We start from the raw sequence: 27,708 nt of genomic DNA on the forward strand, positions 1-27,708 counted from the left end.
TTAGACTGTTTGTTCACTAAATAAAGTCAAAAAATTATAAAATTTGGTTTCTAGATGGTTCCAATAGCGTAGATCATGTGTAATAGAATTGATCACCAAATTGAATATCTCATCATTGAAAATAATTTATAAGTATGAAGCCCTCAGTACTTTCGAAAGTATAGGAGCGTAACTCGCATATTTATTTTCCTACTTCCAAATTAGGCAATTACTTAAACGCCAAATTAAAATAAATCAAATATTTATAATTTCATATAGGTCTCTACAAACATAGTAAATTATAAATGTAATGATATTTTTGCCATCTCAACTATGCCTCTTCAAAAATCTCAACTATTAACTAAAGAGAGATAAAAAGGTCAATTCACCTCATTAACTAATCAGGGTTAAGTATTTAACCTATGATTAAGTAATTTTTCTAACGGATTGTAACTGCAGGGTTATATTTGAAAATATTAGTACTCTTGCATGAACAACTTATAAAAATTGAACTTTTAAAGAGATATTTCGTAATTTACTATATTTATAGGGACCTGTATGCAGTTTATCCTTATTTATCTATTTATTTATTTATTTATTTATTTTCCTACTCCTACTTATATATGTAAACACAGAGAAGAGGGAGGGGGGAGAAACGCAGAGGGAGGGAGAGAGAAGGACAGAGCTCGGAAGAGTCGCCATTTGTTGACTTGTCCGTGCGGAAAACCCTAATTCCCAAATCGCCTCCGCAAACTCCCCAATTCCCAAACCCAAACCCCGGAATTCGAATTGGATCCCCCTCCCGGATCGGGAAATGGGGATCGCCTCGCAAGACGCGATCAAGCAGCTCTCCGCCCTCATGGAGCAAGGTCTTTTTCTGATCTCCCTCTCTCTCTCTTTTTCCCCACTCCCTTTTTTTCAGTGTAATTTGTTGCAAATTTTTTTGGGTTTTTTTAATCTTATTTGGCTTTTTTTTTTTTTAAATTTTTTGTTGCTATAGTGGATGAGGCGCAGAAGAACACGTTTCAGGTGTGAATCTTTGGCTAAATCTGTAGATCTGCTTGTTCTGCGTTCTTGGATTCGTGGGGTTCTTGGATCTGAGTAATTTGTAGCTTTTTTTGTGTTAAAGATTGGATCTTGGATCTTGATGATGTTCTGGTGTTTGCAGTGCTTGTAGAGTTTTTAATTGGATCTTATAGTTTTAGCAGGTGGTTTATAGGAATGGTGAAGTGATCTACTTAGTTATAAAGCTTACGGACCTTTTTTGGTCTTTTACCTTTTCTCTTTCTATCTATTTTTGGGAAAAGTTCTGGTTTTGTGAATTGTTGTTATGATCACGTATGCGTGTGTTCAGCTGCAGAGATCTGGTTAATGTGATAGTGGTTATGGTTTATCGTAGTGATTGATGTATTATACTTTGCTGGGTTTTGCTAACTCTGGTAGTCTTAAGCGTAGGAAGTATTTTGACATTCACTTTATTCTTGTTTGTGCTTGGATAAAAGCTTTTAGAATGTAATCGAACCAATGTAGAATGAATTCGAGTTTACTGGTAAAGGAGAAATTGTTGACGCACTTATCGGTACATGAGCCGCCAATCATCGAAAGGAATAGCAGAGAATAGAGATAGAGATTGTCTTGCACTTGTTCTTATGTTAATTTTCAATGGGTGACACCAGTTGCCCTATTCTTTTGCATCAGCTAAGTACGCTTTGTAGTTGCGATTGTTGTGTAAGAGATGTAGAACTGAATTCTGGTTTTGAATTACGTGTGGTGACTTCAGCTGCATGGTATGATTTTGTAAATGTCTACGCTTTCATTTTAATTAATGCTTACGATGACATCGCTGTTAGATAATTTCGATTTGGAGTTTAATTTTGTAGATCGACCTAAGAATAGCCATGCGAATTCTAAAGTTATGTTTTAAATCTAGAGATTGATATTTCCAAGTGTAGAAAGTATGGCTTTTGAAATATTTATGTACTTATTGGGTTTTTCTCTCCGATAATTTAGCTTTAGTCTGATGTTCTTTACTGATGTCTCCTGTTTTGGTAATAGTCATTTCCGATATTTGATGTTATCATATGCTGATATGCCGCATTTCTTACCCTATAATTTTCCTCGTGTAGCTAAGATTCGTATTTTCCAGTGTATGTTGGTTGACTGGCTCTCTTTTTTATTTTTGTTTTTATTCTTTTTCTCCTTATCTTTTGGTGTCTACTTAATAATTTGAACTGTTCAACTTGCAGACAATTCTATTTATTTAAGAAAGTTTTTGTTCCTTAATATCTTTTCTTCTTCTACAGAATATGCACCAAGGTTATCCAACAGAAACCCTGATTCGCTATCTTAAGGCTAGGGAATGGAATGCCCCGAAAGCTCATAAAATGGTGAGCCTGCATATTGGCTACTTATACATGGTTTTGGATTTCAAGACTCGAGAATCTATATAATTAACTTTCTTTGTTGTAATATTGGTCTCACTTTTGTTGCAGCTGGTGGATTGTTTGAATTGGAGGATACAAAATGAGATTGATGACATATTATCTGTGAGTAACCTTTTCCCCTCACAATGTATCAAATTACCAATTTTAAAATGGAAGTCTGTTCATTATGAACTGTAGAACAATATTCTCAATATTACGAGTGCTATCTTGTTATCTCTCTGATTGAGCGTTCTATCCTCTTTATTTTGCTAATGGAAATTGTTCATATTTAAAATATGAACTAGGCTAGAATACTATTAATAGCACCAAGTCATTTGTGCTATTACGTTTTTGGCTCTCGGATGAAAGGATGTACGGTTAGGATGATAGTGGTCCCCTAGGGTTGGGTAGGTGGTTGGTTGAATAGTATGATCTAACGGGTGGAAATGGTCAAAGCGAGATCTAACGGCTGAAAACTCGATAGCAAAAAGTGCTTGGTACTGGCGATAGTATAGTAGCCGGACTCTTTAAAATATATCTAAAAACAATATTTCAGGGGGGGCTTAATTCTTTTGATATGTGTACCATACATGTCAAATTTTTGGCATTCATCCATTAAATGTAATCACCTTATTTTACATTTATCTATTTTATATCTATATCTGTCTTGTCAATATGTAATATGTTATTCTAACATTTTATGTTCGTTTCATCTAAAACCTATAATTTATCTTTTCTTCTTTATTCAACAACCACTTGTTATGCTGCTCAAATTGGAATTGTGCATCTTCTAAATGTTTGATATACCAAACTTGTTGCTTTTGGAGTGCCTATTACATTGGGACTATAACTAGTTATTGTTACATATACATGGCCGACCATAATGGCTAGTGAAACATGTTAACCTCAGTGCTATACTGCTATTTGTATCTCTAGTTATTTCACAAATCTAGATATTACCCAGCTGTCATTTATAAAATTAATATTCTTATTTTAGGTTGGGGGAGGCAAAGAAGGTTTTGATCCCAATGTTATTTTTTAATGGTATTTTGTCCTCGGTGCAGAAACCTATCATCCCAACAGATTTGTACAGATCAATACGTGACTCGCAACTTATCGGATTATCTGGGTACTCAAAGGAGGTATACCTACACATTTTCTATGGTCGACACTGAGCTTCTATTTTCTACCATTAATCGTCCTTTTCAGTGTATCTTTGATGTTATATTACTGTTGACAGTTAAGTTATCCTTTTACTGCTCCTGTAGCCTGTACTTTTGTGATTCATAATGCAACTCTCTGCCTCTTAAGTTAGAAATTAACATTCATATCGAGATCCGCAATTTCTTTCCCTTCATTTTTTGCATATTATATTCAGACCGTGCTCAAATCAGTTATCTATATCTAATTAATAGAAAGTATGACCTTGTCTTTTGTTACTTTTAACGATCTTTAATTCCCTCTAACAGGGCCTTCCTGTGTTCGCAATTGGTGTTGGGCTTAGTACGTATGACAAAGCATCAGTAAGTATCGCACCATTTTTTATTACTTGCAGTTTCTTCAATGCTTCATTTCTGAACCTCTTATGGTAACTGTTCTGAGAAAATGGAATATGATGATACCCATAAATGTTCTCTGAAAATCTTCGGCTTTTTCCCCCCGTAATTTGACTAATAGAAGAGGAGAAGTCAACGTAGATCTTTTTGCTAGTGACCTTTTAGTGCTCCTTATCCAGTCTTATCAAAACAGATGTGGCCTTGTAAGGTTGACGTTTCTGGAACTTCGTGTTCTGGCATTGCAATATTACATGTGACAAATTTAGTATATATTAACATCCAAGTCAAAAAAGCTCTTCTGTTGCAGACTCTTAATAACATTTCTCCTGGACCAAATTAAGTGCAGACTCAATTTTTTTGTCGTAGTAACTTTATTTTCTCTTATTTAATTTAGGTCCATTACTACGTGCAATCACATATTCAGATCAATGAGTACCGAGATCGTGTGGTTTTGGTAAGTAACCTCTGCATATATAAATTACTTACTATCTTGCACTGGCTCTCTCATAGACCTGTAATCTTTTGATGTCTTTTTACTTCCTAGCCCAATGCGACAAAGAAGTATGGGCGGCACATAGGCACTTGTTTCAAAATTTTGGATATGACTGGTCTAAAGCTCTCAGCTATGAGCCAAATAAAGGTATATCTCTCAACCATCTTTTTTTTTTTTTTTCCATAACACTTGTGTTGGTTAATGTATTAGTTAATATGAAAAATATGTTTTTCCTTCCTCTTATGGTTGAAAGTTTTATCTGAAAGTAATAATAACTCCTATATTTTCATATACTTGTACACTGCTTTGGGCATATTAGACTCTTTTTTCTGCGTCAGTTATGTCAGGCCATATTAGACTATTTATCCAGATGATATCCGGGGTTTTTTGTAATCCCAACTTGGTCGGTAGTAGAGTACATTTCTATTACTTATCTTTCCTTCACCAGTGATACTTACCTCCTTCTCATACTAAAATCCAAACCTTGGAAAAATGTCAGAATTATTCTTTAGGTAGCCTAAATTTGTTTAATCTACAGTATGGGAAGATCTCTTCTTGATCAAGTATAATTTTAATAAACTGTTCTTTTTCATAAATATTGTATAAAAAGAGGCTTTTTTTTATTATCCTTTTCTTATTTGATTTCAGCTTCTTCAAACCCATAAGCTACTTCAAATTGAAGTCTTTAAAGAACTAAAACAATGGTTCAGGAGCTCTTTGGTCTAAATGAAATAATTTAGAATATTCTGATGGGATTGTATCAACTTTTGTGTGTGTTATTTTTCCACATTCAAATACAGTGCAACTGTTGCTGTTCTCGTGCTTTTCTTTTTCTCCTTTTTTTCTTCAAGATTTGCTAATTTAGAATTTGTCAAATTGTATGTGCTACATTTTTCCTTGTCTCTGGTTGTAATTTGCTGATCGACTAATCACCATGATCATATACAATTGAAACAACATTGTTGCTTACATTGCTTATATCGAATGGATTGAACTTTTTGTTTATTATGCTTTCGTGCAATGCAGTTATTGACCGCAATATCCACTGTTGATGACCTGAATTATCCGGAGAAGACGGACACTTATTACATAGTTAATGTACCTTATATATTTTCAGCGTGTTGGAAGGTACACACACGTTTATAGTAAAGTTGGTTTACGTGCTCTGTTGGGTAACATTTTTACAAGTATTTCCCTGCAAAATCCAAATCTTCATGTTATGTCCTTAAGATACTTAAATTTCGTACATATATACAATTACTTTTACAAAATGCTGCTCTTTGAAAAAGTTATTGTAATGTAAAGTTTCTCCCATGGATTGGATTTCTCTTCGATGCAAGATAGGGTATTTTTCGTAAGAAACTGCAGCTTTCGAGGGTATATATGAAAATTCAGTATGGGGGCCCTATATATTATAAATTGATGATTCCAAGGGAAGAACCAGCCCCCTTTTTATTATTTTATGATCCTTTGCTTTGTCTCTTCAATTATTTCTCCTGGACTAACTTTTTTTTTTTTTTTTCTTTGTTTTCTTTTTTTAAATAATTGGTTCGGCAGGTTGTGAAGCCTCTTTTGCAAGAAAGGACAAGAAGGAAAGTAAAAGTTTTGCAAGGATGTGGCAGGGATGAGTTGTTGAAGGTAAACGCTTTTCCCCCCCTAACCATTGCTAAATTCTGATATTCAGAAGAAAATGATGAATTAGATTTGTTTGTGGATGTTCTATAAATACTTCCACACTCGAAAGAGAAGAAAACATGTGAGAGGAATGAGCACAATTGAGTGAAAATGACAGATAACGTAGTTCAAGTCAATTAAATAAAACAAAATAATGAAAGAAAAAAAATAAAACACCTCCAAGTGAGGAGGCGATGAATAAGACAAAACAACAAATCTTCAAGTATTTTCTAGGCTTCAGACCCCCTTCGCCTTGTAAATATATGAGTCCGGCTAGAATACTTTTGCAAGCACGGAGGCTTCTATGTTTCCAAGTTGTTTTCGATGATGGGACATTTGAATCGATGATTGGATCCATTAAACATGATCTATACTATTGAAATATCTAAAAAAATTCTATCGATAAGTTTCAAAATTGTGAATTTTAATAGCGATGTGACACATTTATAGTTTAGCGGCATATAATGATCCAAATTAGGCGGAAATTTGATAGATTTTTGTTTTTTTTTATTTTTTGCACTATATAGAGCATGATCATTACCCCAATGTGAAATTTGAATATTCTATCATTATTTTTTTTGGAGATTTTTTTTTTCTACCGATTATTTTGAGACTGTTTGTTTTACTAGGCAAATGATGTAGGAAAACCATGAAATTTGGTTTCTAGATGCGGCCAATTGTGCAGATCAAATCTAACGGAATCGATCGTCAAATCAAATGTCCCACCGTCGAAAACAATTTGAAAGCACGCAAGTCTTTGTGCTTTCAAAATTATTCTAACCGGATGCTATATGTTGGATGAATTCCATCTTTTATATTATAAAGATGCGTTCATCTTGAAGCTAAAAAACTGACACAATTATGTACTCCTTAAAACAGTTTAGCTCATACTTACTGTGACACAAATCCCCAATAACAAAAAAAAAAAAAAAAAAATCTTTAGGTTATCGACAACGAATCCCTTCCCCATTTCTGTAGAAGAGAAGGTTCCGGATCGTCGCGCTATTCATCAGACAAAGCCAACGACTGCTTCTCGTTGGACCACCCATTCCACCAGCAACTGTACAGCTACATGAAGCAGCAAGCGATGGGGCCGGACTCGGTCGCACCGATAAAACAAGGATCCTTTCATGTCGACGTGCCCGAGCCCGCCCTAGAAGACGCAAAAATTGTTAAAAGGATCGAGTCCGAGCTCCACAAAATAAGCGGGGAGTGCAACGGGCTCACGCACACCCTCAGTGACGTGAAAATAGATGCTGCATAAAGAGAGGGGGGGGGAAAAAATATGCTAACTAGGAATACTATTTGAATGGTTCTCTTTTGCATATATACCCCTACGAATATACGGATTTTCATAAATAACCCTGCAAAGTTGGTATTTATGTGTTCGCGCCCTTGCAAACCTTGTTTATCTGCATGTGTGGCCTTTTATTGCAAACACAAATAAACATGGGCTTTGTTGGGAGACGTATGCGAGATATCGACTTTGCGACGGTACTTAGCAAGTTTGCATATCTGCAGTGGTATGTATGCGAAAAGTGCCGAATCAAAAAGTATGGTAGCTAATTTCTTCATACACCAAGGTGGTTCTATCATTAAACCAAACCAATGATGTTCTTCTTTCTTTGAATGTTTTGGCCCCAGAAGGTGTATTGGGCATATAGTAGCAGTAATAGTAGTGGTAAGTTCTCGCAATTCCCCAATTCGGGGCTTTTTACTTTGGAGAAAAAGAAAAGAAAAGAAAAAGAAGCAGCTTGAAGAAGAAATGAAAACTTGTAATAGATTAAGCAGGTAAGCAGAAACTTGGGAATTTCTTGTATTTTATTATGTGATCTTCAGATGATATGGTGATTATTTGGTTACTTCCATGTTTACCTTGAATTTATCATGTAAATTTGACATAAGGCTTCTCTACTTGGAGCTTCTCTTTAGTTTAAACACAGTGAAATAAGATAATAGGATTCCTTCGAATTTTTTTTTTTGTAAAAGAAACATAATGCTGCGGAGATTGCAATGATGATTCTATTAAGATATATTTCTTATGGTACTAAAAAAATAAAACGGGTGTAAAATACTAAAAAAGAAAAATAGTTAGTAGTTCTTCAAAGCTGCCGTAATAGGTCCATAATTAGGGATGACAATCCAGCTCGCTATTCGCTAGTTAGTTCATGTTCGGCTTGAAATGAGCTTGAAATTGAATTGCTCGTTTTGTAAATGAGCAGAACACGAGCTGAAATTTTTAGCTCGTTTGATAAATAAGCTGAACACGGGTCGGAGTCAGCTCGCTCGTGTTTAGCTCGATTACAGTTCGAATACATATATTTTATATTTATATAATTTATTTAATTTATATTTATATATATTTATATACTAGTTGAGTGTACGTGCAAATGAGCGTAACAATTATTTTAATTTATTTTAAATCAATAAAAATTTGTAAATTACATTTATTCAAAAATTTGGAATAAAATATTTTGTAAATTTATATGTTATATTTTAGAAAATATCTACAATATCCTATATTATTCTTTTTTTATATACATTAAATATTTTTATATATTTTTCGATTTCTAATAAATCTTAAATTTAAGTAAGTATTTTAAACTAAAAGTATCAAAATTTAATTGACATTTATTTTAAAATTTAAAATTTAATTTTGACCCATTCTATAATTAAAATTTTTTAATTGTTAATTCAATTTTGACATCAAAAATCAAAAATTTAATTTAATTTATGATTTAAACTCAACTTTAAATTTTAGTATAAAATAGATGGATAGATTTGATATCAAAAATCAAAAATTTAATTTAAATTCATGGTTTAAACTCAAATTTAAATTTTAAAAATAGATGGATAGAAGTGCTATTTTTTAATAGATTAATTATAACTTTCAAATTTATTTCAAATATTTTTAACCAGTTGATCATAACCGTTCGTAGAATTGAATTTATAGATGGGCATAATAATTTTTTTAATAAATTAATTATAACCGTTCATTCTTATTTGAGATAATTTTTTATAAATTGATCATAAATTTGTATATCATATTAATTCAAAAATATGATTTACAAACTTATCAACCAATCTATCTTTCAAATTATTTCCGTTGTAATATGTTGATAGTCCCAAAATTTAAAATTTAAAATTAATTTTAAATTTTGAATTGAAATATAGATTTATAATAGATATTTAGGTAAAAATTTAGATAAATATGAATTTTTTTTTATTTTAGAGATAAAAAAATCAAACAAATTTCAAATTAAAATATAGATTCACAGTAGATATCTTTCTGTTGGTAAAAATTTGGATAAATATATTTTTTTTTCTATTTTAGAGATAAAAAGAAATTTAAAGTTTGTTTCATTACGTTATTTATTTTACGTAAGGAAAGAGGGATCAAAATTTTCTTCTGCAAAAAAATGGGTCGGTATTTAGTATAGAAGACATTATAGAAAGAGATAAAGAAGAATTAAATAAATTTTGAATTAAAATATAGATTCACAATAGATAATTTTCGGTTGGCAAAAATTTGGATAAGCATAAATTTTTTCTGTTGTAAAAATAAAGAAGAATTAAAAGTTTGTTTAATTCTTTCATTTATTTTACGTAAGGAAAGAGGAATCAATTTTTTTTCCCGCAAAAAGATGGTCAGTCGACAGACCAAAATTTGAAATACGTGATTATATATATATATATAGAATTAGGCTGGAATACTATAAATAGTAAAACGCTCTTTTTGCTATCAAATTTTTAACCCTTAGATAAAAAATTGTAAGGTCAGGATGATATTAGTCGGTTAGAGTTGAGTGGTCCCCCTAGGGTTGAGTGGTTCCCACTAGGTTATAGTATTTAATCCAATGGTTAGAAATAATGAAAAGAGTTGATTCAAAGGCTATAAAACTGGTAGCAACAATGAAATTTTGCTACTAATAGTAGCCCAGTCCAACTCTATATATATATATATATATATATATATATATAGCAGGGTTGTTGTGCTCTTAGGAGCACGGAGGCCTCCGTGCTCCTAAGCCGTTTTCGATGATGGAATTTTCGAATCGACGATCAGCTCCGTTAGACTTGATCTAGCGTATTTGAAGTTTCTAGAAAATAATTTTGCGATTTTTTGATATCATATATCTAGCGATCGAAAGGATTCAAAATGCATAATTTTTAATGGTTGATATTTGCTGTTTTCAAGTTTAACGGTGTAAAAGTATTCAAATCAGATGAAATTTTGATAGAAAATTCTTTATACTATCTACGACAAGATCAATATTTCTGATCGAAAATTTTAGTGCTATATCACCACTTTTTATAGGATTTTTATTTTCAGCCGTTAAAAATTATTGATTTTGAATCCTTTCGATTGCTAGGTAAATGATATTGAAAAATCGCAAAAATTATTTTCTAGAAACTTCAAATACGCTAGATCAGGTTTAACGGAGCCGATCGTCAATTCGAAAATTCCATCATCGAAAACGGCTCAGGAGCACGGAGGCCTCTGTGCTCCTGGAGCACAGCAGCCCTGCTTTATATATATATATATATATATATATATATATATATATATATATATATATATATATATATATATATATTGTCCGTGGGCTATTAAATAAAGGAACTACCAAAGTATTTAACACTAGAACAATAAAATATATTAAATATAACTAAACTTCAATACACAAGAACTTATTAATACAACTTGACTTGCACTTATTCACAACATGCAAGTAATATGCTCCCTATTTATAGAGCACGAATCGATGCAATATATCACGAAAACAAGCATCCTTTTACTAAAGGACACAATCCAAACAAGAAGACGCAACTTTAGAACAAAGAGATACAACCTTATGAATAGACAAAACGTCTCATAAGATACACAATCTTTCATAATAAACTAATAAACAAACTATAATCTAACATCCCCTTTTAAGTTTGTTTATGTACAACTATCATTATCTTCTTCGATCGGATCTTCATAATCTTAGGGTCTTTTCTATAACGTTATATTATCTAAAATCAAACTTCTAATTTTGGAGGCATGCTCGTTGATTGCGTTCTTCAGGAATTTGTTCACTATATTCAGCGCCATATTTTCCTTCTTTAAGCAAATATTTGCTTTCTCCAAATTTTTCGCAAGATTTTCTAAATAAATATCTCTTTAATCAAGAGAAACCGCACCTGTAGTACTCATAAAAGCAAAATGAGCCACATCTGGTTCCGCTTCCTTCTTTGACTTTTTCATATCACCCATATAAGCTGAATTTCCGAATTCATCAAAACAATAAAATTCCGGAACATGAATAGATCCTTCTTGATAAATGTGATATTGTGGTAGCGGCCTTTTCATCTTTTGACAGTATTCTTGAAGTAAATTTTTGTAGGACACCCTCACTATCACTTAACTCTCCATATTTCTCTTTTTCTTCTTTATATAAAAGTCAACTCGTTTAAAAGAAATCAACTCTTCATTTAATATTTATAGGCATGATGAGACTTCCAAAACCAACCAAGTGACACACCCTTTCAAACTTAAAGTGTCCCAATTCAAAAGACACATTCTTTTAATTTAAAGTGTCTTTTTAACCAAGCGACACGTCTTTTCAAACTTCAAAGTGTCCTCTCTTTTGTACCCAAGAGACATAAGTAACTATTTTTCAAAAATATGCATTTGTCAACTACTTCATGTATTGGTCAACACTGCAAATGCACCGGTCAACATGTATTGGTCAACACCTATTTTTACCCATTGGTTAATACAACTATTACTGCACCTCTCAATACCACCGTTTTTAAAAAAATCACTTGCACTCGTAACATCCAACCATCAACATTGTAGGTTTTTTTTTTTTTCTTTTTTCTATTTGATGAACAACGTTCTTGAGCTGGCCAGTATTTATGGTGTGGACCCACAAATTCAACGGTTTCTTGGCTATACCAACGAGCTCAAGTGGTTTTAGTTTGTCTTTTTCGATTTTTTTTTTTTTTGGAAAAAAGTTTTGCGCTTTGGAACGAAAACTAACCTTTGGACCGTTCCCTGGCAAATCTCATCGGGTTGGCCAATCTAGTCTGGTCCACTCTAGTTCGCAAAACCTTAGTTATGTTAATAATCGATTTCTGACCTAATCAGCATATAATAGTTGTGGCATTTATAAGAATTTGATAATACTTATTGTAATGACCCGAACTGCTAGCAAAATGCTTAAGCCCAATTATTATTGCTAACTTGTGAGGTCCTTGTCAGGTCTAAATCAAGATCATAGACACGGTAGCTCCTACAAGTTCAAGAGGTGGCTCCCACTAAATTCGTTGGTGTAGCATTTTATCCCGGATAGCACTTAGTTCTCACAGTTTCGGTTGGTATTTGATTGTGATACCAGTTATAACGATTCGATTTGCTAGCAATAATAACTCGTCGGGCCCAAACCACCGGCTCATAATATTTAAACCCAGTTATTATTATTAGTATGTGAGGCCTCATATATTTTAATCAACATTATTTTTCAACCCGATGCGGGACTATTGGGGCTTTACACTTATAATTTATACTATCTCCGTAGAGTCTTAGCTGTAGGTACTCCTGTGGCAACAATTTGGGCTTCTGTAATAGCGATAATTGTTGCTATACATTGAGTTTTACTAGTCTTTACTTATTGAGGCCATGGGTCTTGCTAAAGGTATTGAAGTTGCTACTACTCATTTTTTTGAGATTTAGAAGCAATCAGACGAATTAGAAATACCAAATTTTAGTACACCAAATTTTGAAAGCAATCAGACTAGTACTAGAAATACCAAAAATTAGTGACATTACAAAATTTGCAACTGTTAACATCCACTAACAGAATTTCTATTCAATTTATTTTTGCTTGTGATTCCGCAATCGGGTTCTGGTTGACCAAACTGTTGCAGAAATGCTGCCGTCTCACAACGAGACTAAGGTACTCACCAGCATTGTCATCTCACATGCTAGTTAGGATTGAAATGGCCATCTATGGAAAATAGGCTATGTTTAAGACTACAATGTATGACCGATCGAACTTAGCACAGTTGATTAAAAACTTGACGATTGGTATTCAAAATTTTAAGTTCGAAGTTTAATTGCTTCACATTTGTAGCTGATTTTATTTACAGTATATAAACAAAGCAGACAATATATTTCCTTTCTCTCTTTTTCTCTCTCTCTCTCTCTAAAAAAGAAGATTATAATGAAAGAAACAACTATTTGTCTCTAAAAGTTTAAACTAATAAGAAACGGTACTTCTAAAACTCTTAAACTAATAAGAAACGGTACTTCTAAAACTCTTTGAGACAAAAGTTGTATTTTTTAAAACTATTTGAGATTAAGTTGTACCATATAAAATGGAAGTTGCATTCTTTTAGGCAAATGTTGCACCATTTAAAATAGAAGTTAGAAGTTACTCTCTGTCTCTCTAAAAAAAAAGAATAAATTTTCTCTTTTGTTGAGGGTATTTCCTGTATAGCAATTGTGCGAGACCCTAGATAGTCCTATATATAAGATATTATAGGACTAAACTCTTAACGCGGCTTAAGCATTTTGGGTGGTGGCTAGAGCTAAGAGGCTAAGAGAGTTACGCGTGCTAAGACGGGAATGGTCCTAGGATAGGTGACCTCCTGGGAAGTTGGGGCGTCACAGTTGGTATTAGAGCCAATTACCAGCCAGAAGTGTGAGATGATTTCGACTGAGTCAGGATTGTATAACAGGGAGAGTGAGACTCTCATACTATTGACTGTTGTGGATAGAACGCAACTTACCACAAGGTCGGTTTAGGCTAGCAAGACGAGTCTCACATCGCTTGATACTTATGAGCCTGAGCTTGAGCCTGACGATGACATCAGGACTTAAAGAGGAGAAATTGTGAGACCCCAGGGTTAAACTCTTAATCCGGCTTAAGCGTTTTGGGCTTAACCTTTTGGGCCTAAGCACCTTCCAAAATGCTTAAGCCAGATTAAGAGTTTTAAGCGTGCTAGGATGGGAGTAGTCCTAAGATGGGTGACCCCCTGGAAAGTTAGGGCATTGCAGTTGGTATCAGAGCCAATTGTGAGCCGTAAGTGTGAGATGAGTTTCGGCTGAGCCGAGATTGTATAGCAGGGAAAGTGAGACTCTCATACTGTTGACTGTTATAAGTGGAGCGCAGTTTACCACAAGGTTGGTTTAGGCTAGCGAGGCGAGTCTCACATCGCCTGATACTTGTGAGTCTGAACCTGACGAGAATGTCAGTACTTAAAAAAGGGAGATTGTAAGACCACAGGTAGTCCTATATATAAGATATAATATGGCTAAACTCTTAACCCGCCTTAAGCATTTTAGGTGGTGACTAGGCCCAAGAGGTTAAGAGAGTTAAGCCTGTTAGGCCGGGAGTAGTCCTTAGGATAGTGACCTCCTGGAAAGTTGGGGTGTCATAATAAATTGCAGCTATAGTTTTTGCAGCATTACTAGCAACAGTGGCAGTGGTGAATGTGGGCCCCAACTTCCCAATGTGTCACACATCCTAGGACTACTCCAGTTTTAGCACGCTTAACTCTCTTAACCTCTTAGGCCTAACCGTCACTCAAAATGCTTAAATCGAATTAAGAGTTTTAGATTATATCTTATATAAATGACTATTCAGGGTCTTACATTCTCTCCCTCTTAAGCCTTGACGTTCTTGTCAGGCTCAGTCTCACAAGTATCAAACGATATGAGACTCATCTCGGTAGTCTAAACCGACCTTATTGTGAACTGCATTCCACCCACAACAATCAATAGCACCCACTGTATACTTCTGGCACAGCCGAGACTCATCTTATATTTTCGGCTGGTAATTGGCTCTGATACCAACTGTAACGCCCAAACTTCCCAAGGGGTCACCCATGCAAGAACTACTTCCGTCCTAGCACGCTTAACTCTCTTAACCTCTTAAGCCTATCCATCATCCAAAATACTTAAGCCGAGTTAAGAGTTTAGCCCTATTATATCTTATATATAGGACTATGTAGAGTCTCACAAACTGTCTATTGTTCATTAACATTTTTTTATTTTCTATGGGCAAAACTGTTAGTTAGAGACTGAATTGACACATGGTAGCGAATTTGAGGCTCTTTAATAAGGTATTGTTGGGGAGCTCCACACTAATCCCTTTTTTTTTCCCCATTTTTTTATCTACATACTATTTGCATGTCTTGATCATTTAAAAAGCGTTATTATATTCTCTTTAGATCTCATTCCATGCAGTGGCCGGTCGACGGATCTATATCCTTTCTCATTCTCTCTAAGCACTACAACAAAAACGGTCTATAGCGACACTTTTAAATGTCGGTATAGGTCAAACAAAGTACTGCTGGCTAAATCACCGACACTTTTAAAAAGTGTTGCTATATGTGGGGTCGCTAGGTATATAGCGACAGTTAAAGAGTGTCGCTATAACCTAAAAAAGTGCTGCTAATTTAGCAACACTTATTTAAGAATCTAGCAACCGTCGGAACTCTACCTCGTTGGCTACGGTGGCGGAGGAAGACGAGATGGAAGGGCCCTTCGTTTAGGATTTTAGTGGATTGAGTGAGGGGAGAAGGAAAGATGGTAATCGATTTTTCTTTTTTCTTTTCTTTCTGTTTGGAATCGGGCCAAATGGGCTGGATTGGGTAGGTTGAGTATAGTAATCTTTATTTTTTGTTGGATTCGGCTTTATATTTAGGCATTAGTATATGTTTTTTTAAATTTTAACATAAATTGGACACTTAGACAAAAGTGTCCCAAACATGTGTCCGTATAACCTAATTCTGTTGTAGTGAAGTATCTAACTTAGTTGTTTCACAGTCAGAAATCATCTCAAGCACACATTGGAATATAACTATTGCATTGGCAAATGAGCGAGTCGGTTCGTGTTCAGCTCGCATTCGGCCCGGTATTAACTGTTCGAGTTCGACTCGAAATTAATGATGAAGCGAGCCGATGAAACAAAAAAAAAAAAAAAACTTGAAATTTATTTCAAGTTCAAGTAGTTGAGTATTATTGGGCTCGCTTCTACGAATTAGGATACCGGCTCGAAAACTCGAATATGTATGATAATGATACCAATATTAATACATATATATATATATACATATATATATATATATGTATATATACATTATACATATATATATATATATAATATATATATGTACATATATATGTATATATATAGTATATATACAGTATTAATTATATTACATATATTATTAATTATACATATATATATATGATATATATATATACTATATATATATATGATATATATGTATATTACTATATATTATAATATATTTATATTATATCTATATATACATATATATGTATATTATTTGATATATAATATATATATAATATATATATATACTATATATATTATATACATATATATGTATATATATATAAATTATATATATGTTATATATATATGTATATACATATATATACATATATATATTATAATATTATATATGTATAATGTTTATAGTATATAATATATATATATATATATATATTATATTACTATATATGTATATATATATATATAAATATACATATATATATATATATATATTAAAAATATTTATAATATGTAATATAATTAAAAATATATATATGTTGATTATATATAATAAATATATTATGTGTTTTAATTATATGTATATAGAGTTTAGGTTATTAAAAATATTTGCTGCACAACAAAAACAAACTAGCAAATTTCTACTCTAATTACGCTCGTTTTCTTTCTTTTACTTACTCGGAGAGTCGTTTTTCCTAAATTATTTTTCTTAATCTTATAATACCGTATTTTATGCATTTATTTTATATGTTGAACTATTAGTCGTTATTTTATATCAAATTTTAGGTAATATTTTATAAAAATTAAATTATAGATTGCATAATATTAAAAATTTCAAGCGGCTCGTTTAGGGCTCGTACTTGTTCGACTAGAAGTTAGGCTCATTCGAACTCGGCTCGAATTAATTTCAAGTAGGGTTTGAGCCTAAATTTAGATTCGAAATTAATTTTAAGTCAAACTTGAGCTGAGAAAGGCTTGCTCAATCTCGGCTCGTTTCCGCCCCTCATCGTCATGGATTTGTACGTTGAGCGTAAAAAGCGATGAACAATGCTTGTAAATTCTTTTGAAATGGCCATTTCTTCGGATTCTATGTCACGCCCCGGGGCCGATTTTAAAAGTCTTTTTAAAACAGAGTTGCGAAAAACGTGCCATTTTTTTTTTTTTTTCAACCTGGCTAACGTGACGTACAGACCCGCCACAAATACAAAGTTCCTCTGTCCACTTGGACAGAGTCTCCTTTGTATTTGCACGGCGTACCAGCTATACAACAGGATCTCAACCACAACCTACATTTACCAATCAACAACCAAAGCATGATATGCATTTTCATACAGTTAACAATCCTTAGAATGATGCATGCCTCTAAGCACTCCTTAGGCGCTGGATGATGCAATGCACAATACAACAAACATCCTATTTAAAAGTGCTCCCCACACGGAAGCTTTTGTTTTTAAACTCTAATTCATTCATTCATAAAAACCATTCGAAAACCTTTTTAAAACTGTTTCCCACACGGAAACTCTATTTTGAAAACCGACTACCTCGAGGGGTAGAAAACCACGATGCATAACTACAAGAAAACCAAATCTCCACAGAACCAAAACCACAGATCGAAAACTCCAATCTCATGTATAAAAGAAACCAACACCACAATTCACATACATTCAAGCATACATAAGATCAGCTAACTGAACCATTATTAAGAAAACTACTAAGTGCGGAAAAGAGATAACCAGGGTGACGGTCACTACTGCCGTCTAGCTAGATCGTCCTCTCATCGAGCCCAAAATCCAACTCCTCGTCTCTGTCACCTGTGGGGGGAAATGGGGGGTGAGAAACCGCAACCATGGTTTTCTCAGTGGGTACGACAGAGCCACGAAGGCAAGTCGTAATCACCGGAAACCAAAGGAGATAGATAAACAAGTATATATCTGTAAGCTGATATGAAATAGAACTACAGTAGCTACAACAGATAAATAGGAAGCAATAAATAAACCTGCTACTGTATAGAAAACAATGCAAAGAATGCCTCAATGTACTGAACCAGAAACTGTACCCAATCTGTGCCTGCTGTATCGGTCCGCAGACCTCAAGCGCTACCTGTCACTAACTGCACCGACCTGATCCATCCGCCCCGCAGGACGACCTATCCGGATAAGTACACCTCCGATCGGTGGCCAAACCGATCCGGTGTCATGAATACCCCCAAGTGCCGTGACTAAGTCATGCTGGTATGCTCAAACAAAAACAAACCCGGCTAAAGCCGGTGCCTAGGCCGAAGCCAACAACGAGGGCGTACAATGCCAAACTGAAATAGAAGCTAGGGCGTACAACGCCGAACCTCGATCAACCAGATCGAAACACACGACAAGAGAGTCGATGTGTTGCCTGGACCCAAGGTCCACAGAGATACTGAAATACAAATGCAACCTGCTCTACATGTCTATCAACCACTAACCAATGCAGTCAACGAAATACGATAACCAAACGATAATCAAACAACTGACATGTAGAGCTAATATACTGGAATAGAAAAACAGGAGAAGGAAGTGAAACGCTCTCACCGACTACCAGCTCGAAGCACCCACCTGTCACTGTCGCGTCGGAACACTGGGTACGCACAAGTCTACCGGACCTAAGAAGATCCACCAAGTCAGTATCCAAACCACTAACCCAAAGCACGAGACTCACAAACCCCCACACAGGATCCCCGTAATCGGTTTCCCAAAACCGATTACCGTAACTCACCGGAAGTCCCGAAAACCACACCGGGACGCCGTCGGGACCCACTAAGTGTCCCGAACTCACCGACTCGTACCACGAATCACCTGCTGCCCCAAAACATTCCAATTTGGATGCCTTGGCAGCGAACACAAGGTCACACAACAATACGATCATCGCCGGATAATCGTACGGATACGGGTTCCCGAAAGTGTCTATTTCGACACCGGAACCCTCCGTCGCTCACCTATCGTCATCGAACCCACAAAATGACGATGGTGACCAGCCAACAAGGCTCAGCGACAAAACACGAAGCAACCAAACACCGTCGGAAAGGATCCGAACCGAAACCGCGTTCTTTCGGCGAATTTCGCCGAAAAACGCACTGAAATCGACCTACCGATTTTCGCGGAAGCTAACGGACCATGGACAATCAGTCCAGCGGTCAATACAAACTCTTACACACTACCCACAGTAGCCACGCAAAGCACAATTGCATAAAAGACCCTCTAATTACATAAAATATCATCATTTTATGTAATTTGAGCGATCAAGCGGCTCGTTCACGCAAACCGAGGACTTTCAAAGTCCACAGAGACACGTACTGACAGGTCTCGACGTACCGGAGTCCGTGCTCACGATCCGGAGCACAGCGGCTCGCTGTGGGAAGCGCGGGAGCAACCCGAAGGTTCAGCGAACAGCGCGCAGTCAGGGAAGATCGCGCCGTACAGAACTAACCGGACATTTCTGATCCAAGGGAAGGTGAGCATTGTGATCAGCACTGACCAACGATCACCGTGCTCACCTCCGGAGTCATCAGGACAGCCTCGGATCGCCGGATAAGCGTGCGCAAGTCCAAAACAGCAGCCAAAAAGGCTGAACGGAGCGACATCGCCAAAACAGCGGAACGGGGCCTTCCCGACAGAAACCAAGGTGAGCACGATGATCAGCAACTTGCCAGGATCATCGTGCTTCCTTCCGTGGAGATTGGGGAAGCTCGGGAAGCCCAGAACAGTAGGCCATCCCACAAAAGCCCCATTTCGGGCTTGGCCGGAGCAAGCTTGCTCCGGCCGGCTTTCGGCGGCACGGCGGCGCGCGCGGAGGCCAGGGATGGGTGCGGGGGAGGAGAGGAGTGAGGTGCTCACCTCAGACAGCGGCTGGAAGCGGCGGCGGCGACGGCGGGGCAAGATGAGCCCGCACGGGCTAGGGCACGGGTTCCAGGAGTTGCTGCGGCCACGGCGGCGGCAGGGGAGCTCCGGGACGGCGGAGGCGGGCTGCAAGAGGTCGGGGAAGGGCGGCACAGGTGGCTCAGGGCGGCGGCGGCGCGAGGAAGAGGCCACACACGGCTCTCGGCCTGGGCTCGGGCTGGACGGCTGCAGCCGGCCGAGGCGGCGGCGGCGGCGCGCTGGGGCGGCGGCGACCGGCGGGAAGGGGTGCCCGGGCACGGGGGATGTCGGCGGGAGGGATCTCGGGAGGTGGCGGCGCACGGGCAGCGGCTGCAACCCAGCTCGGCTTGAGCTCGGCCTGGGCTGCTGCAGGCGGCCGGAGCGGCTGCGGCGGCGCAGGCGACGACGGCGGTCGGCGGGGAAAGTTGCCGGAGCACGGTGAAGTCCAGGGGGAGGGTCTGCAGGAGGCGTAGCCCCGGGCCTTCACACAACCCGAGAGGAGAGAGAGAGAGAGAGAAAGAGAGGGATGGAAGATGGGTGATGGCTCGGCGGCGGCCGGGGCTGGTGCAGCAAGGGCAGGGGGAAGGGTGAAGGTGGCTGGGGCGACTAGGGTAGCTGGGGGCTGGCTAGGGTTAGGGTTAGGGGGTCAAAACCCTAGGAACCACTATATAAACAAGGTACAACTCGCAAGAAAGCCCCTCAAACATCAGAATTTCAATCCGAGATCCTCACAGTACGACTAAAACGCATGAACGCCCCTCCACGTGCGATCCCTCGCGAAACGATACATAAAATATCGCGACTTTTGCGAAAATACCGTTTTGCTAACACCGACCTCTCCTCGATCAACGCGCGATCTCCGCAGATCCGTCCGTCAGATTTGCGAACGGATTGCACCAGTGCGATCAGCACGACGGAGACAACAAAGCTGCGATTTCGTTTCGTCTTGATCGACCACGGATTCACGACAAAATCCAACCTTCTTCGAATAGAAGGAAACACACACATAAATACATATAAAACATGTATTTTTGGATTTTCTCGAAATCCGTGCGTCAAACTCAAAATCCGTCAGCGTCATTAGTTCCAGAACAGCTGACCCGGTCGAAACGAGCTATTGGACTGCTATGAACAGAGTCCGGTACGAGCCAGAAGCCAACTTCTCACCGCGGCTTCTCCGGAAAATCGAGTTACTATTCACCTTAAGTGAAACTTGAAAATCGCGTAGAATTTCCGTTTTAACTCGTTTTCGCCTGAAACTTGACGAGTGCTTTTGTAATTAAATTACACACAAAAAACATCGTCAACTGAGAGTTTAACTACACTGCAAAAATCTCAGTCCTTACATTCTACAACTTGGAGCATCTTCTTCTTTAAACATGTTAGTGTTCTATTATTCCCCCGTATTTTTAAAAGATGAGAATATTAATAAAATAAAGGAAAAAGGGTCATAAATGTAGAATCACAGCAAAATTCTTATTTTTAGACGGCCCGTCTCCGCCTCTGCCTCTGCCTCCACGGCAAAATTCTCATTTTTAGGGTCATAAATGTAGAGGCAGGCCGTTTTCGCCTCCGCCTCTGTCTTCGCTGCCTTCTTCGGCGAGAGAAAAAAAAAATGAATGAAAGAAAGAAAAAAAGAGAAGAGAAAAAGATGAGAGAGAAAAAGTAATGAGGGTATTTTGATCAATTTGCTAAAAATTCGGACCGAATCTGCAAAATTAAAAAAGACCACCCAGTTTTTCCAAAAACTCAAAATTTGTGAATTTTTTATGCAAATTGGCCTTTATATTTTTACCTCTTTATATATAATTTAATAATCAATTTTAATTTTTTGTTTTATAGCCAACAAAACAATCGAACTAAAAAATTACATTTGTAAAAGTGATTTTTTTAACTTCACTCACTTTCGAGTAACCAAATCGTCATTGACTTCGGCCAATGATAAGCTGAAATTAATTAAGTAGTTGTTTCAAATAACTGAAATTTCAAGTGTATCTGTTGGGCCAATCCGGCGCGGACAGCTAGCACACCGAGTTCACATCCATGTTCCATTCGAAATGCTGGGCCGGGAGTATATAAGAGGCGCTAGAAAATATGAACCGCATGAGTTCAAAAAATTGAAGCAACCGCAAGCGGTTAGGAGCGGTTCCAATCGGTCGAAGGTGGCCCTCCAAATCCGGAGAAGATGACCGATCGTGCAATAACAACAACTCAACGCAAGGGCAAATCTATAAATAGGCCTGTAATACCCTGAAAATGGGTCTTCGCCCCTGCGCACAAAAGACCACCTTTATTTCCCTACATTTTTATTTCCAGCATTTACTGCTTTCCCTAGGAGTAGTTCTTGTAACTTAGCACCCTGGAGTCTATCTGCCCCGTGGGCATCACTCCGTTGTAGACTTCAAACCCTTTTCTCTGTAATCTCCCATCCTCTATTTTAATAGAAGGATATTTTCGGCTCTTCGGGCCGGCTAGTTTCTTGAAGTATTTAGCCATTCGGCTCACTTGCAAGTCGAATCCTGGGCTTCTCCTCTCCATTCAGCTCATCCCTGCCGAACCGAGTTCACTATAAAGGTCTCAGAACCAAGCTGATCCGATCCCTCATCGGCCGAATCGCTTGAGTCGTCGCGGGCGCACATTTCGAGGGTCACTAGCTGCAGCCGTCTCACATCCCGGCGCACATCCCGAGGAGGATATTTGACTGGGTCAAGGGTCGGGACATTTCGGCACCAACAGTATCTTTATTAATTACGACGGACCAAATAGTAAAAATGATCATTAACAGCCGAAAACGACTTTACCCCTCTCTACGTTCACCCAAACAAACAAGCCCTCGATTGCTCATCTTCTCCTATCTCGCTCCTCAGCTACACCCGATCCTCTCACCCACTTCCCCAATCTAGCTCTTCTCTCTCTCTCTCTTTCTCTCTCTCTCTCCCCTCTTTGTTCCTCCTCCTCTATATTCGCTACAACAGAATTAAATTATAGAGACACATGTTTGGAATATTTTTGTGTAACTGTCTCATTTATACCAAAATGTTTTAAAAAATACACTAATGTGTAAATATAAAGTCCAATCCAATCAAAAATAAAATGTTACTCTACTCGACCGACCTCACCCAACCTATTCGGCCCGGCTACAAAAAGAAAAGGAAAAAAAAAAGCAAAATCGATTATCATCTCTCCTTCTCCCCTCACTCAATTCACTGAAATCTTAGACGAAAAGCCCTTCCCTCTCGTCCTCCTCCGCTACCGCAGCTAACAAGGCAGAATTCCGGCAGTTGCTAAATGCTTAAATAAATATTAGTAAATTAGCAACACTCTTTTAGGTTATAGCGACACTCTTTAACTGTCACTATATACCTAGCGACCCCATATATAGCAACACTTTTTAAAAGCGTCGGTAATTTAGCGAGCAATATTTTTTTTGATCTTTACCGATATTTAAAAGTATCGTTATAGATCATTTTTGTTGCAGTGAGTTCACGACAATTTAATTTGTGTACGAGTCACGTATTGAAATCATTTACTGTAGTATCACAAACTACGTGCAGAACCAAACAAGTCCTCATTCTGATTAGATTGAGTTAAAAAGTTGTTTGGGTCAATGGACAACTTTGAAGTAGTTAACAAGTAGTTAACTTGAATCGCAANATTACCATCTCTCCTTCTCCCCTCACTCAATTCATTGAAATTCTAAACGAAAAGACCTTCCCTCTCCTCCCCCGCCACCGCAGCAAGGAGGTAGAGTTCTGACGATTGCTAAATGCTTAAATAAGTGTTAGTAAATTAACAACACTCTTCTTAGGTTATAGCGACACACTTTAACTGTCACTATATACCTAGCGACCCCACACATAGCAAAATTTTTTAAAAGTATCGGTAATTTAGTTGGCAGCACTTTTTTTTACCTATACCGATATTTAAAAGTGTCGCTATAGACCGTTTTTGTTGTAGTACTCCTCATCGCATTCCGTTAATAGAGAGTAAGATTTGTGAAATCGATACAAGCAATGAAGTCGATGATAACAATATAACATACATTGGGGCATCCAAGTAGGCTTGGAATGCATTTAGGAATCAGTTGGCTCAAAATATGTTCAATCAGTGGAGAAGTGGAATAAAAAACTAGAATTCATGGAATGTAAGAAAATTTATATTCATTTGTGGCCGATGTATAGTGCGCGTTTTCTTCCGTATACTTCAAGTTGAATTTTCTTTCGTGATGAAAAGTTTTGTTGAACTTTATATGAGGCACTTTTATTATATATGTTATGTCATTCTTTCATATCAAAATTATAAGATACTAGCGATGTATCCGCGGTATATTCTTAACTATATTTATAAAATATAATATATATATTTTTATTAAATATATATTTGTATCAACATCTGATTCTAAAATGTAACGTTTTGTTATAGGTCTTGTCTCTAGGTATTTAATAATTTCTATTTAGATTCTTGAGGTTTAGTTTCATAAACTTTCAAAATTTTCTGAAGCAAAAAAGAAAAAGCTTGTAGTATACTTATTTTTACACCAGTTTGTCTAAAAATATATATCCTCTTTTTGTGTTTTTCTTTAAATTCTTATTTTTCTTATTCTATTGAGATCATTATTTTTGTCGATCCATGCAAGCAATATCGAGAATTAAAAATATTATGATAAAATAAAAAGTAATTACTTGATTCGTAGGTTTTTAATTGCTTGACTTTATAATTTTTTTGAATTTATGAACATATATTTAATTTTGTAAGAAATTTATAAATTTAGCATATTTAAGCACCAACGTGAAAAAATTAGATATAATTTATTTTAGAATTTGAACTAACAATAGATAAATGACAAAAAATGGAGGAGTACTCTAATTGGTTTAATAGTTGGTAGATAACAAATCAAAATAATTTAGAAAAATAGCTCAAATCCTATAATATCGATTTATTATGTGTATTATTAATAAACTAAATTAATTATATTACATGTACAATTAATTATTAATAAAAATAATTAATTAATTTTAGAAAGTTTAGGAATTTAAAATTTCAAATTTTGAAGTTGAAAATTTGAGAATAAATATTATACATTTTATAATGGCCAATTTGCATAAAAAATCCACTTATTTTGGGCTTTTGCAAAACCGGACCATCTTTTTCGTTTTTGCAGATTCGGTCCGCTTTTTCAGCAAACTGACCAAAATACCCTTATTACTTTTTCTCTTTTCTCTTTCTCTCTCCTCTTCGTTTCTCTCGTTCTTTTTTTTTTTTTCTTGCCGAAAAAAGTAGCGAAGGCGGAGGCGGAGGCGGAGGCGGAGGCGGAAACGGTCCGCTTCGCCTCTCACCATGCTCTCACTCTCGCTTTTGCCCTCGCCCATGCACCTCCCATCTTCCTCGCATCCAACCCCGCCAAGGCCACGCCGCGACTTGTTTTTTTTTTTTTTTCTTCTCCAACTCTTCTCCACCGTCTCCGACGACGATGCCTCTCTCGCCCTTCCCTGCCCTTCTCGTCTCCCTCTCCTTCCTTCTTTGCCGCCTCCGACGACGATGCATATTCGCCGGCGCCGACGCCGACACCGTGAAGGTTACTGCGGCGCTGCAGCCTCGGAGCGGGGGGTCCTTAGCGGCGTCGTCGCCGGCGCCTTGGCGGTTGACAGAGAGAGGGTTTCCCCACCTTCCTCGCCTCAGACCCTGACAAGGCCGCGCCGCCACTGTTTTCTTCTCCAACTCTTCTCCACCGTCTCCGACGACGATGCCTCTCTCACCCTTCCCCGCCCTTCTCGTCTCTCCCTCTCCTTCGTTCTTTGCCGTCTCCGACGACAATGTATATTCGCTGGCGCCAACGCCGACACCGTGGAGGTCACTGCGACGCTGCAGCCTCGGAGCGGGGGGTCTTTAGCGGCGTCATCTCCGGCGCCGTGGCGGTTGATAGAGAGGGTGACAAAAAATAATTATTAAAAAAACAGAAAAAAATAAAAATAAAAAATTATATAAAAAGAAGGATGAAGATGAAATTATATCGTTAACTGAAAAGAAATTTATAAGTTACACTAGTTAAGATGTAAACTGCGGCTTTAAGATAAAAATTACACTCTTTAAACGAAAATTACACTCTTTGGGAGATATTTACACTGTTTCTCTTCTTATTGCACTCTTTCAGATTTAACTGCATTCATTAAGATGAAAGTTACACTCTTTAAACGAAAGTTGCACTGTTTCTCCTCTTATTGCACCATTTCTTCTCTTTTTACACTATTTTTTATTTTAAATTGCATCTCTTTAATAGATATTTATACTGTTTCTCCTCTTGTTGCACTATTTTTTCTCTTTTAAAAATGAGAAATAGTGCAACAAGAGGAGAAACAGTGCAACAAGAGGAGAAACAATATAAATATCTATTAAATGGGTACAGTTTAAGATAAAAAATAGTGTAACAAGAGAAGAAATGATGCAACAAGAGAAAAAATTGCACCAATTTATCTTAAACTGCACTCATTTAAGAGATATTTATACTGTTTCTTCTCTTGTTGCACTGTTTCTCCTCTTGTTGCACTATTTCTCCTTTTATTACACTATTTTTTCTCTTAAAGGGTGCAGTTTAAGATAAAAACAGTGTAACAAGAGGAGAAATAGTGCAACAAGATAAAAAAATAATATAAATATCTCTTAAAGGGGTGTAGTTTAAGATAAAAATAGTGTAACATGAGGAAAAATGGTGCAACAAGAGGAGAAACAGTGCAACTTTCATCTTAATGCATACAGTTTATATCTGAAAGAGTGTAATAAGAGGAGAGACAATGTAAATATCTTTCAAAGAATGTAAATTTTGTTTTAAAAGTGTAATTTTCATCTTAAAACTGCAGTTTACATCTTAAGTAGTGCAACTTATAATTTTTTTTTACAGTTAACGATGCAATTTCATCTTCATCCTTCTTTTTCTATAATTTTTTATCTTTATTTTTTTTTTTTTTTTTTTTTTTTTTTTTTTTGTCGCCCCTCTCTGCCAACGGCAACGACGTCGGCGACGACGCCACTAAGAACCCCTGGCTCCGAGACTGCAGTGTCGCAGAGACCTCCACGTTGTCGACGTCGGTGTCGGCGAAGATGCATCGTTGTCGGATGCGGGATGAGGGAAAGGGAGGGACAATAAGGGTGGGGAAGGGCGAGAGAGACGTTGTCGTCGGAGAGGGTGGAGAAGAGCCGGAGAAGAAAAGAAAAGAAAAAAGCAAAAAAAAAAAAAAAAAAGTCGGCGGCTCGACCTCGGCGAGTTGTAGGCAAGGAAGGTGGGGTGCGTGGGCGAGGGCAAGGGCGCGAGCGAGAGCATGAGGGTGAGAGGCGAGGCGGACCGTTTCCGCCTCTGCCTCCGCCTTCGCTACTTTTTTGGCGAGAAAAAAAAAGAACTAGAGAAACGAAGAGAGAGAGAAAAAGGAAAGAAAAAAGTAATAAGGATATTTTGGTCAGTTTGCTGAAAAAGTGGACCAAATCTGCAAAAACGAAAAAGATGGCCCAATTTTGTAAAAGCCCAAAATAAGTGGATTTTTATGCAAATTGGCCTTTTATAATTGTAAAATTTCAAATTTAGAATCGTATACAATTTAAAAACCTTCACAC

The 27,708-nt window shown here is 37.0% G+C and overlaps 1 protein-coding gene across 2 annotated transcripts; it reads left to right on the forward strand.

The window, feature by feature from the left end:
* On the forward strand, window positions 610-8,006 carry LOC109718359 (phosphatidylinositol/phosphatidylcholine transfer protein SFH9-like). Of its 2 annotated transcripts, XM_020244554.1 has the most exons (11): window positions 610-848; window positions 980-1,008; window positions 2,283-2,366; window positions 2,472-2,525; window positions 3,467-3,544; window positions 3,872-3,925; window positions 4,353-4,412; window positions 4,503-4,598; window positions 5,478-5,579; window positions 6,009-6,089; window positions 7,069-8,006. In XM_020244554.1, the coding sequence occupies exons 1-11, from the start codon at window positions 794-796 to the stop codon at window positions 7,387-7,389; spliced, it is 1,014 nt and encodes a 337-aa protein (XP_020100143.1). In that variant the 5' UTR covers window positions 610-793; the 3' UTR covers window positions 7,390-8,006. The 2 variants fall into 2 exon arrangements, with proteins under 2 accessions (XP_020100143.1, XP_020100144.1); XM_020244555.1 differs by lacking the exon at window positions 980-1,008.

This window comes from Ananas comosus, linkage group 12, assembly GCF_001540865.1.
Source record: "Ananas comosus cultivar F153 linkage group 12, ASM154086v1, whole genome shotgun sequence".
Lineage (NCBI taxonomy): Eukaryota > Viridiplantae > Streptophyta > Magnoliopsida > Poales > Bromeliaceae > Ananas > Ananas comosus.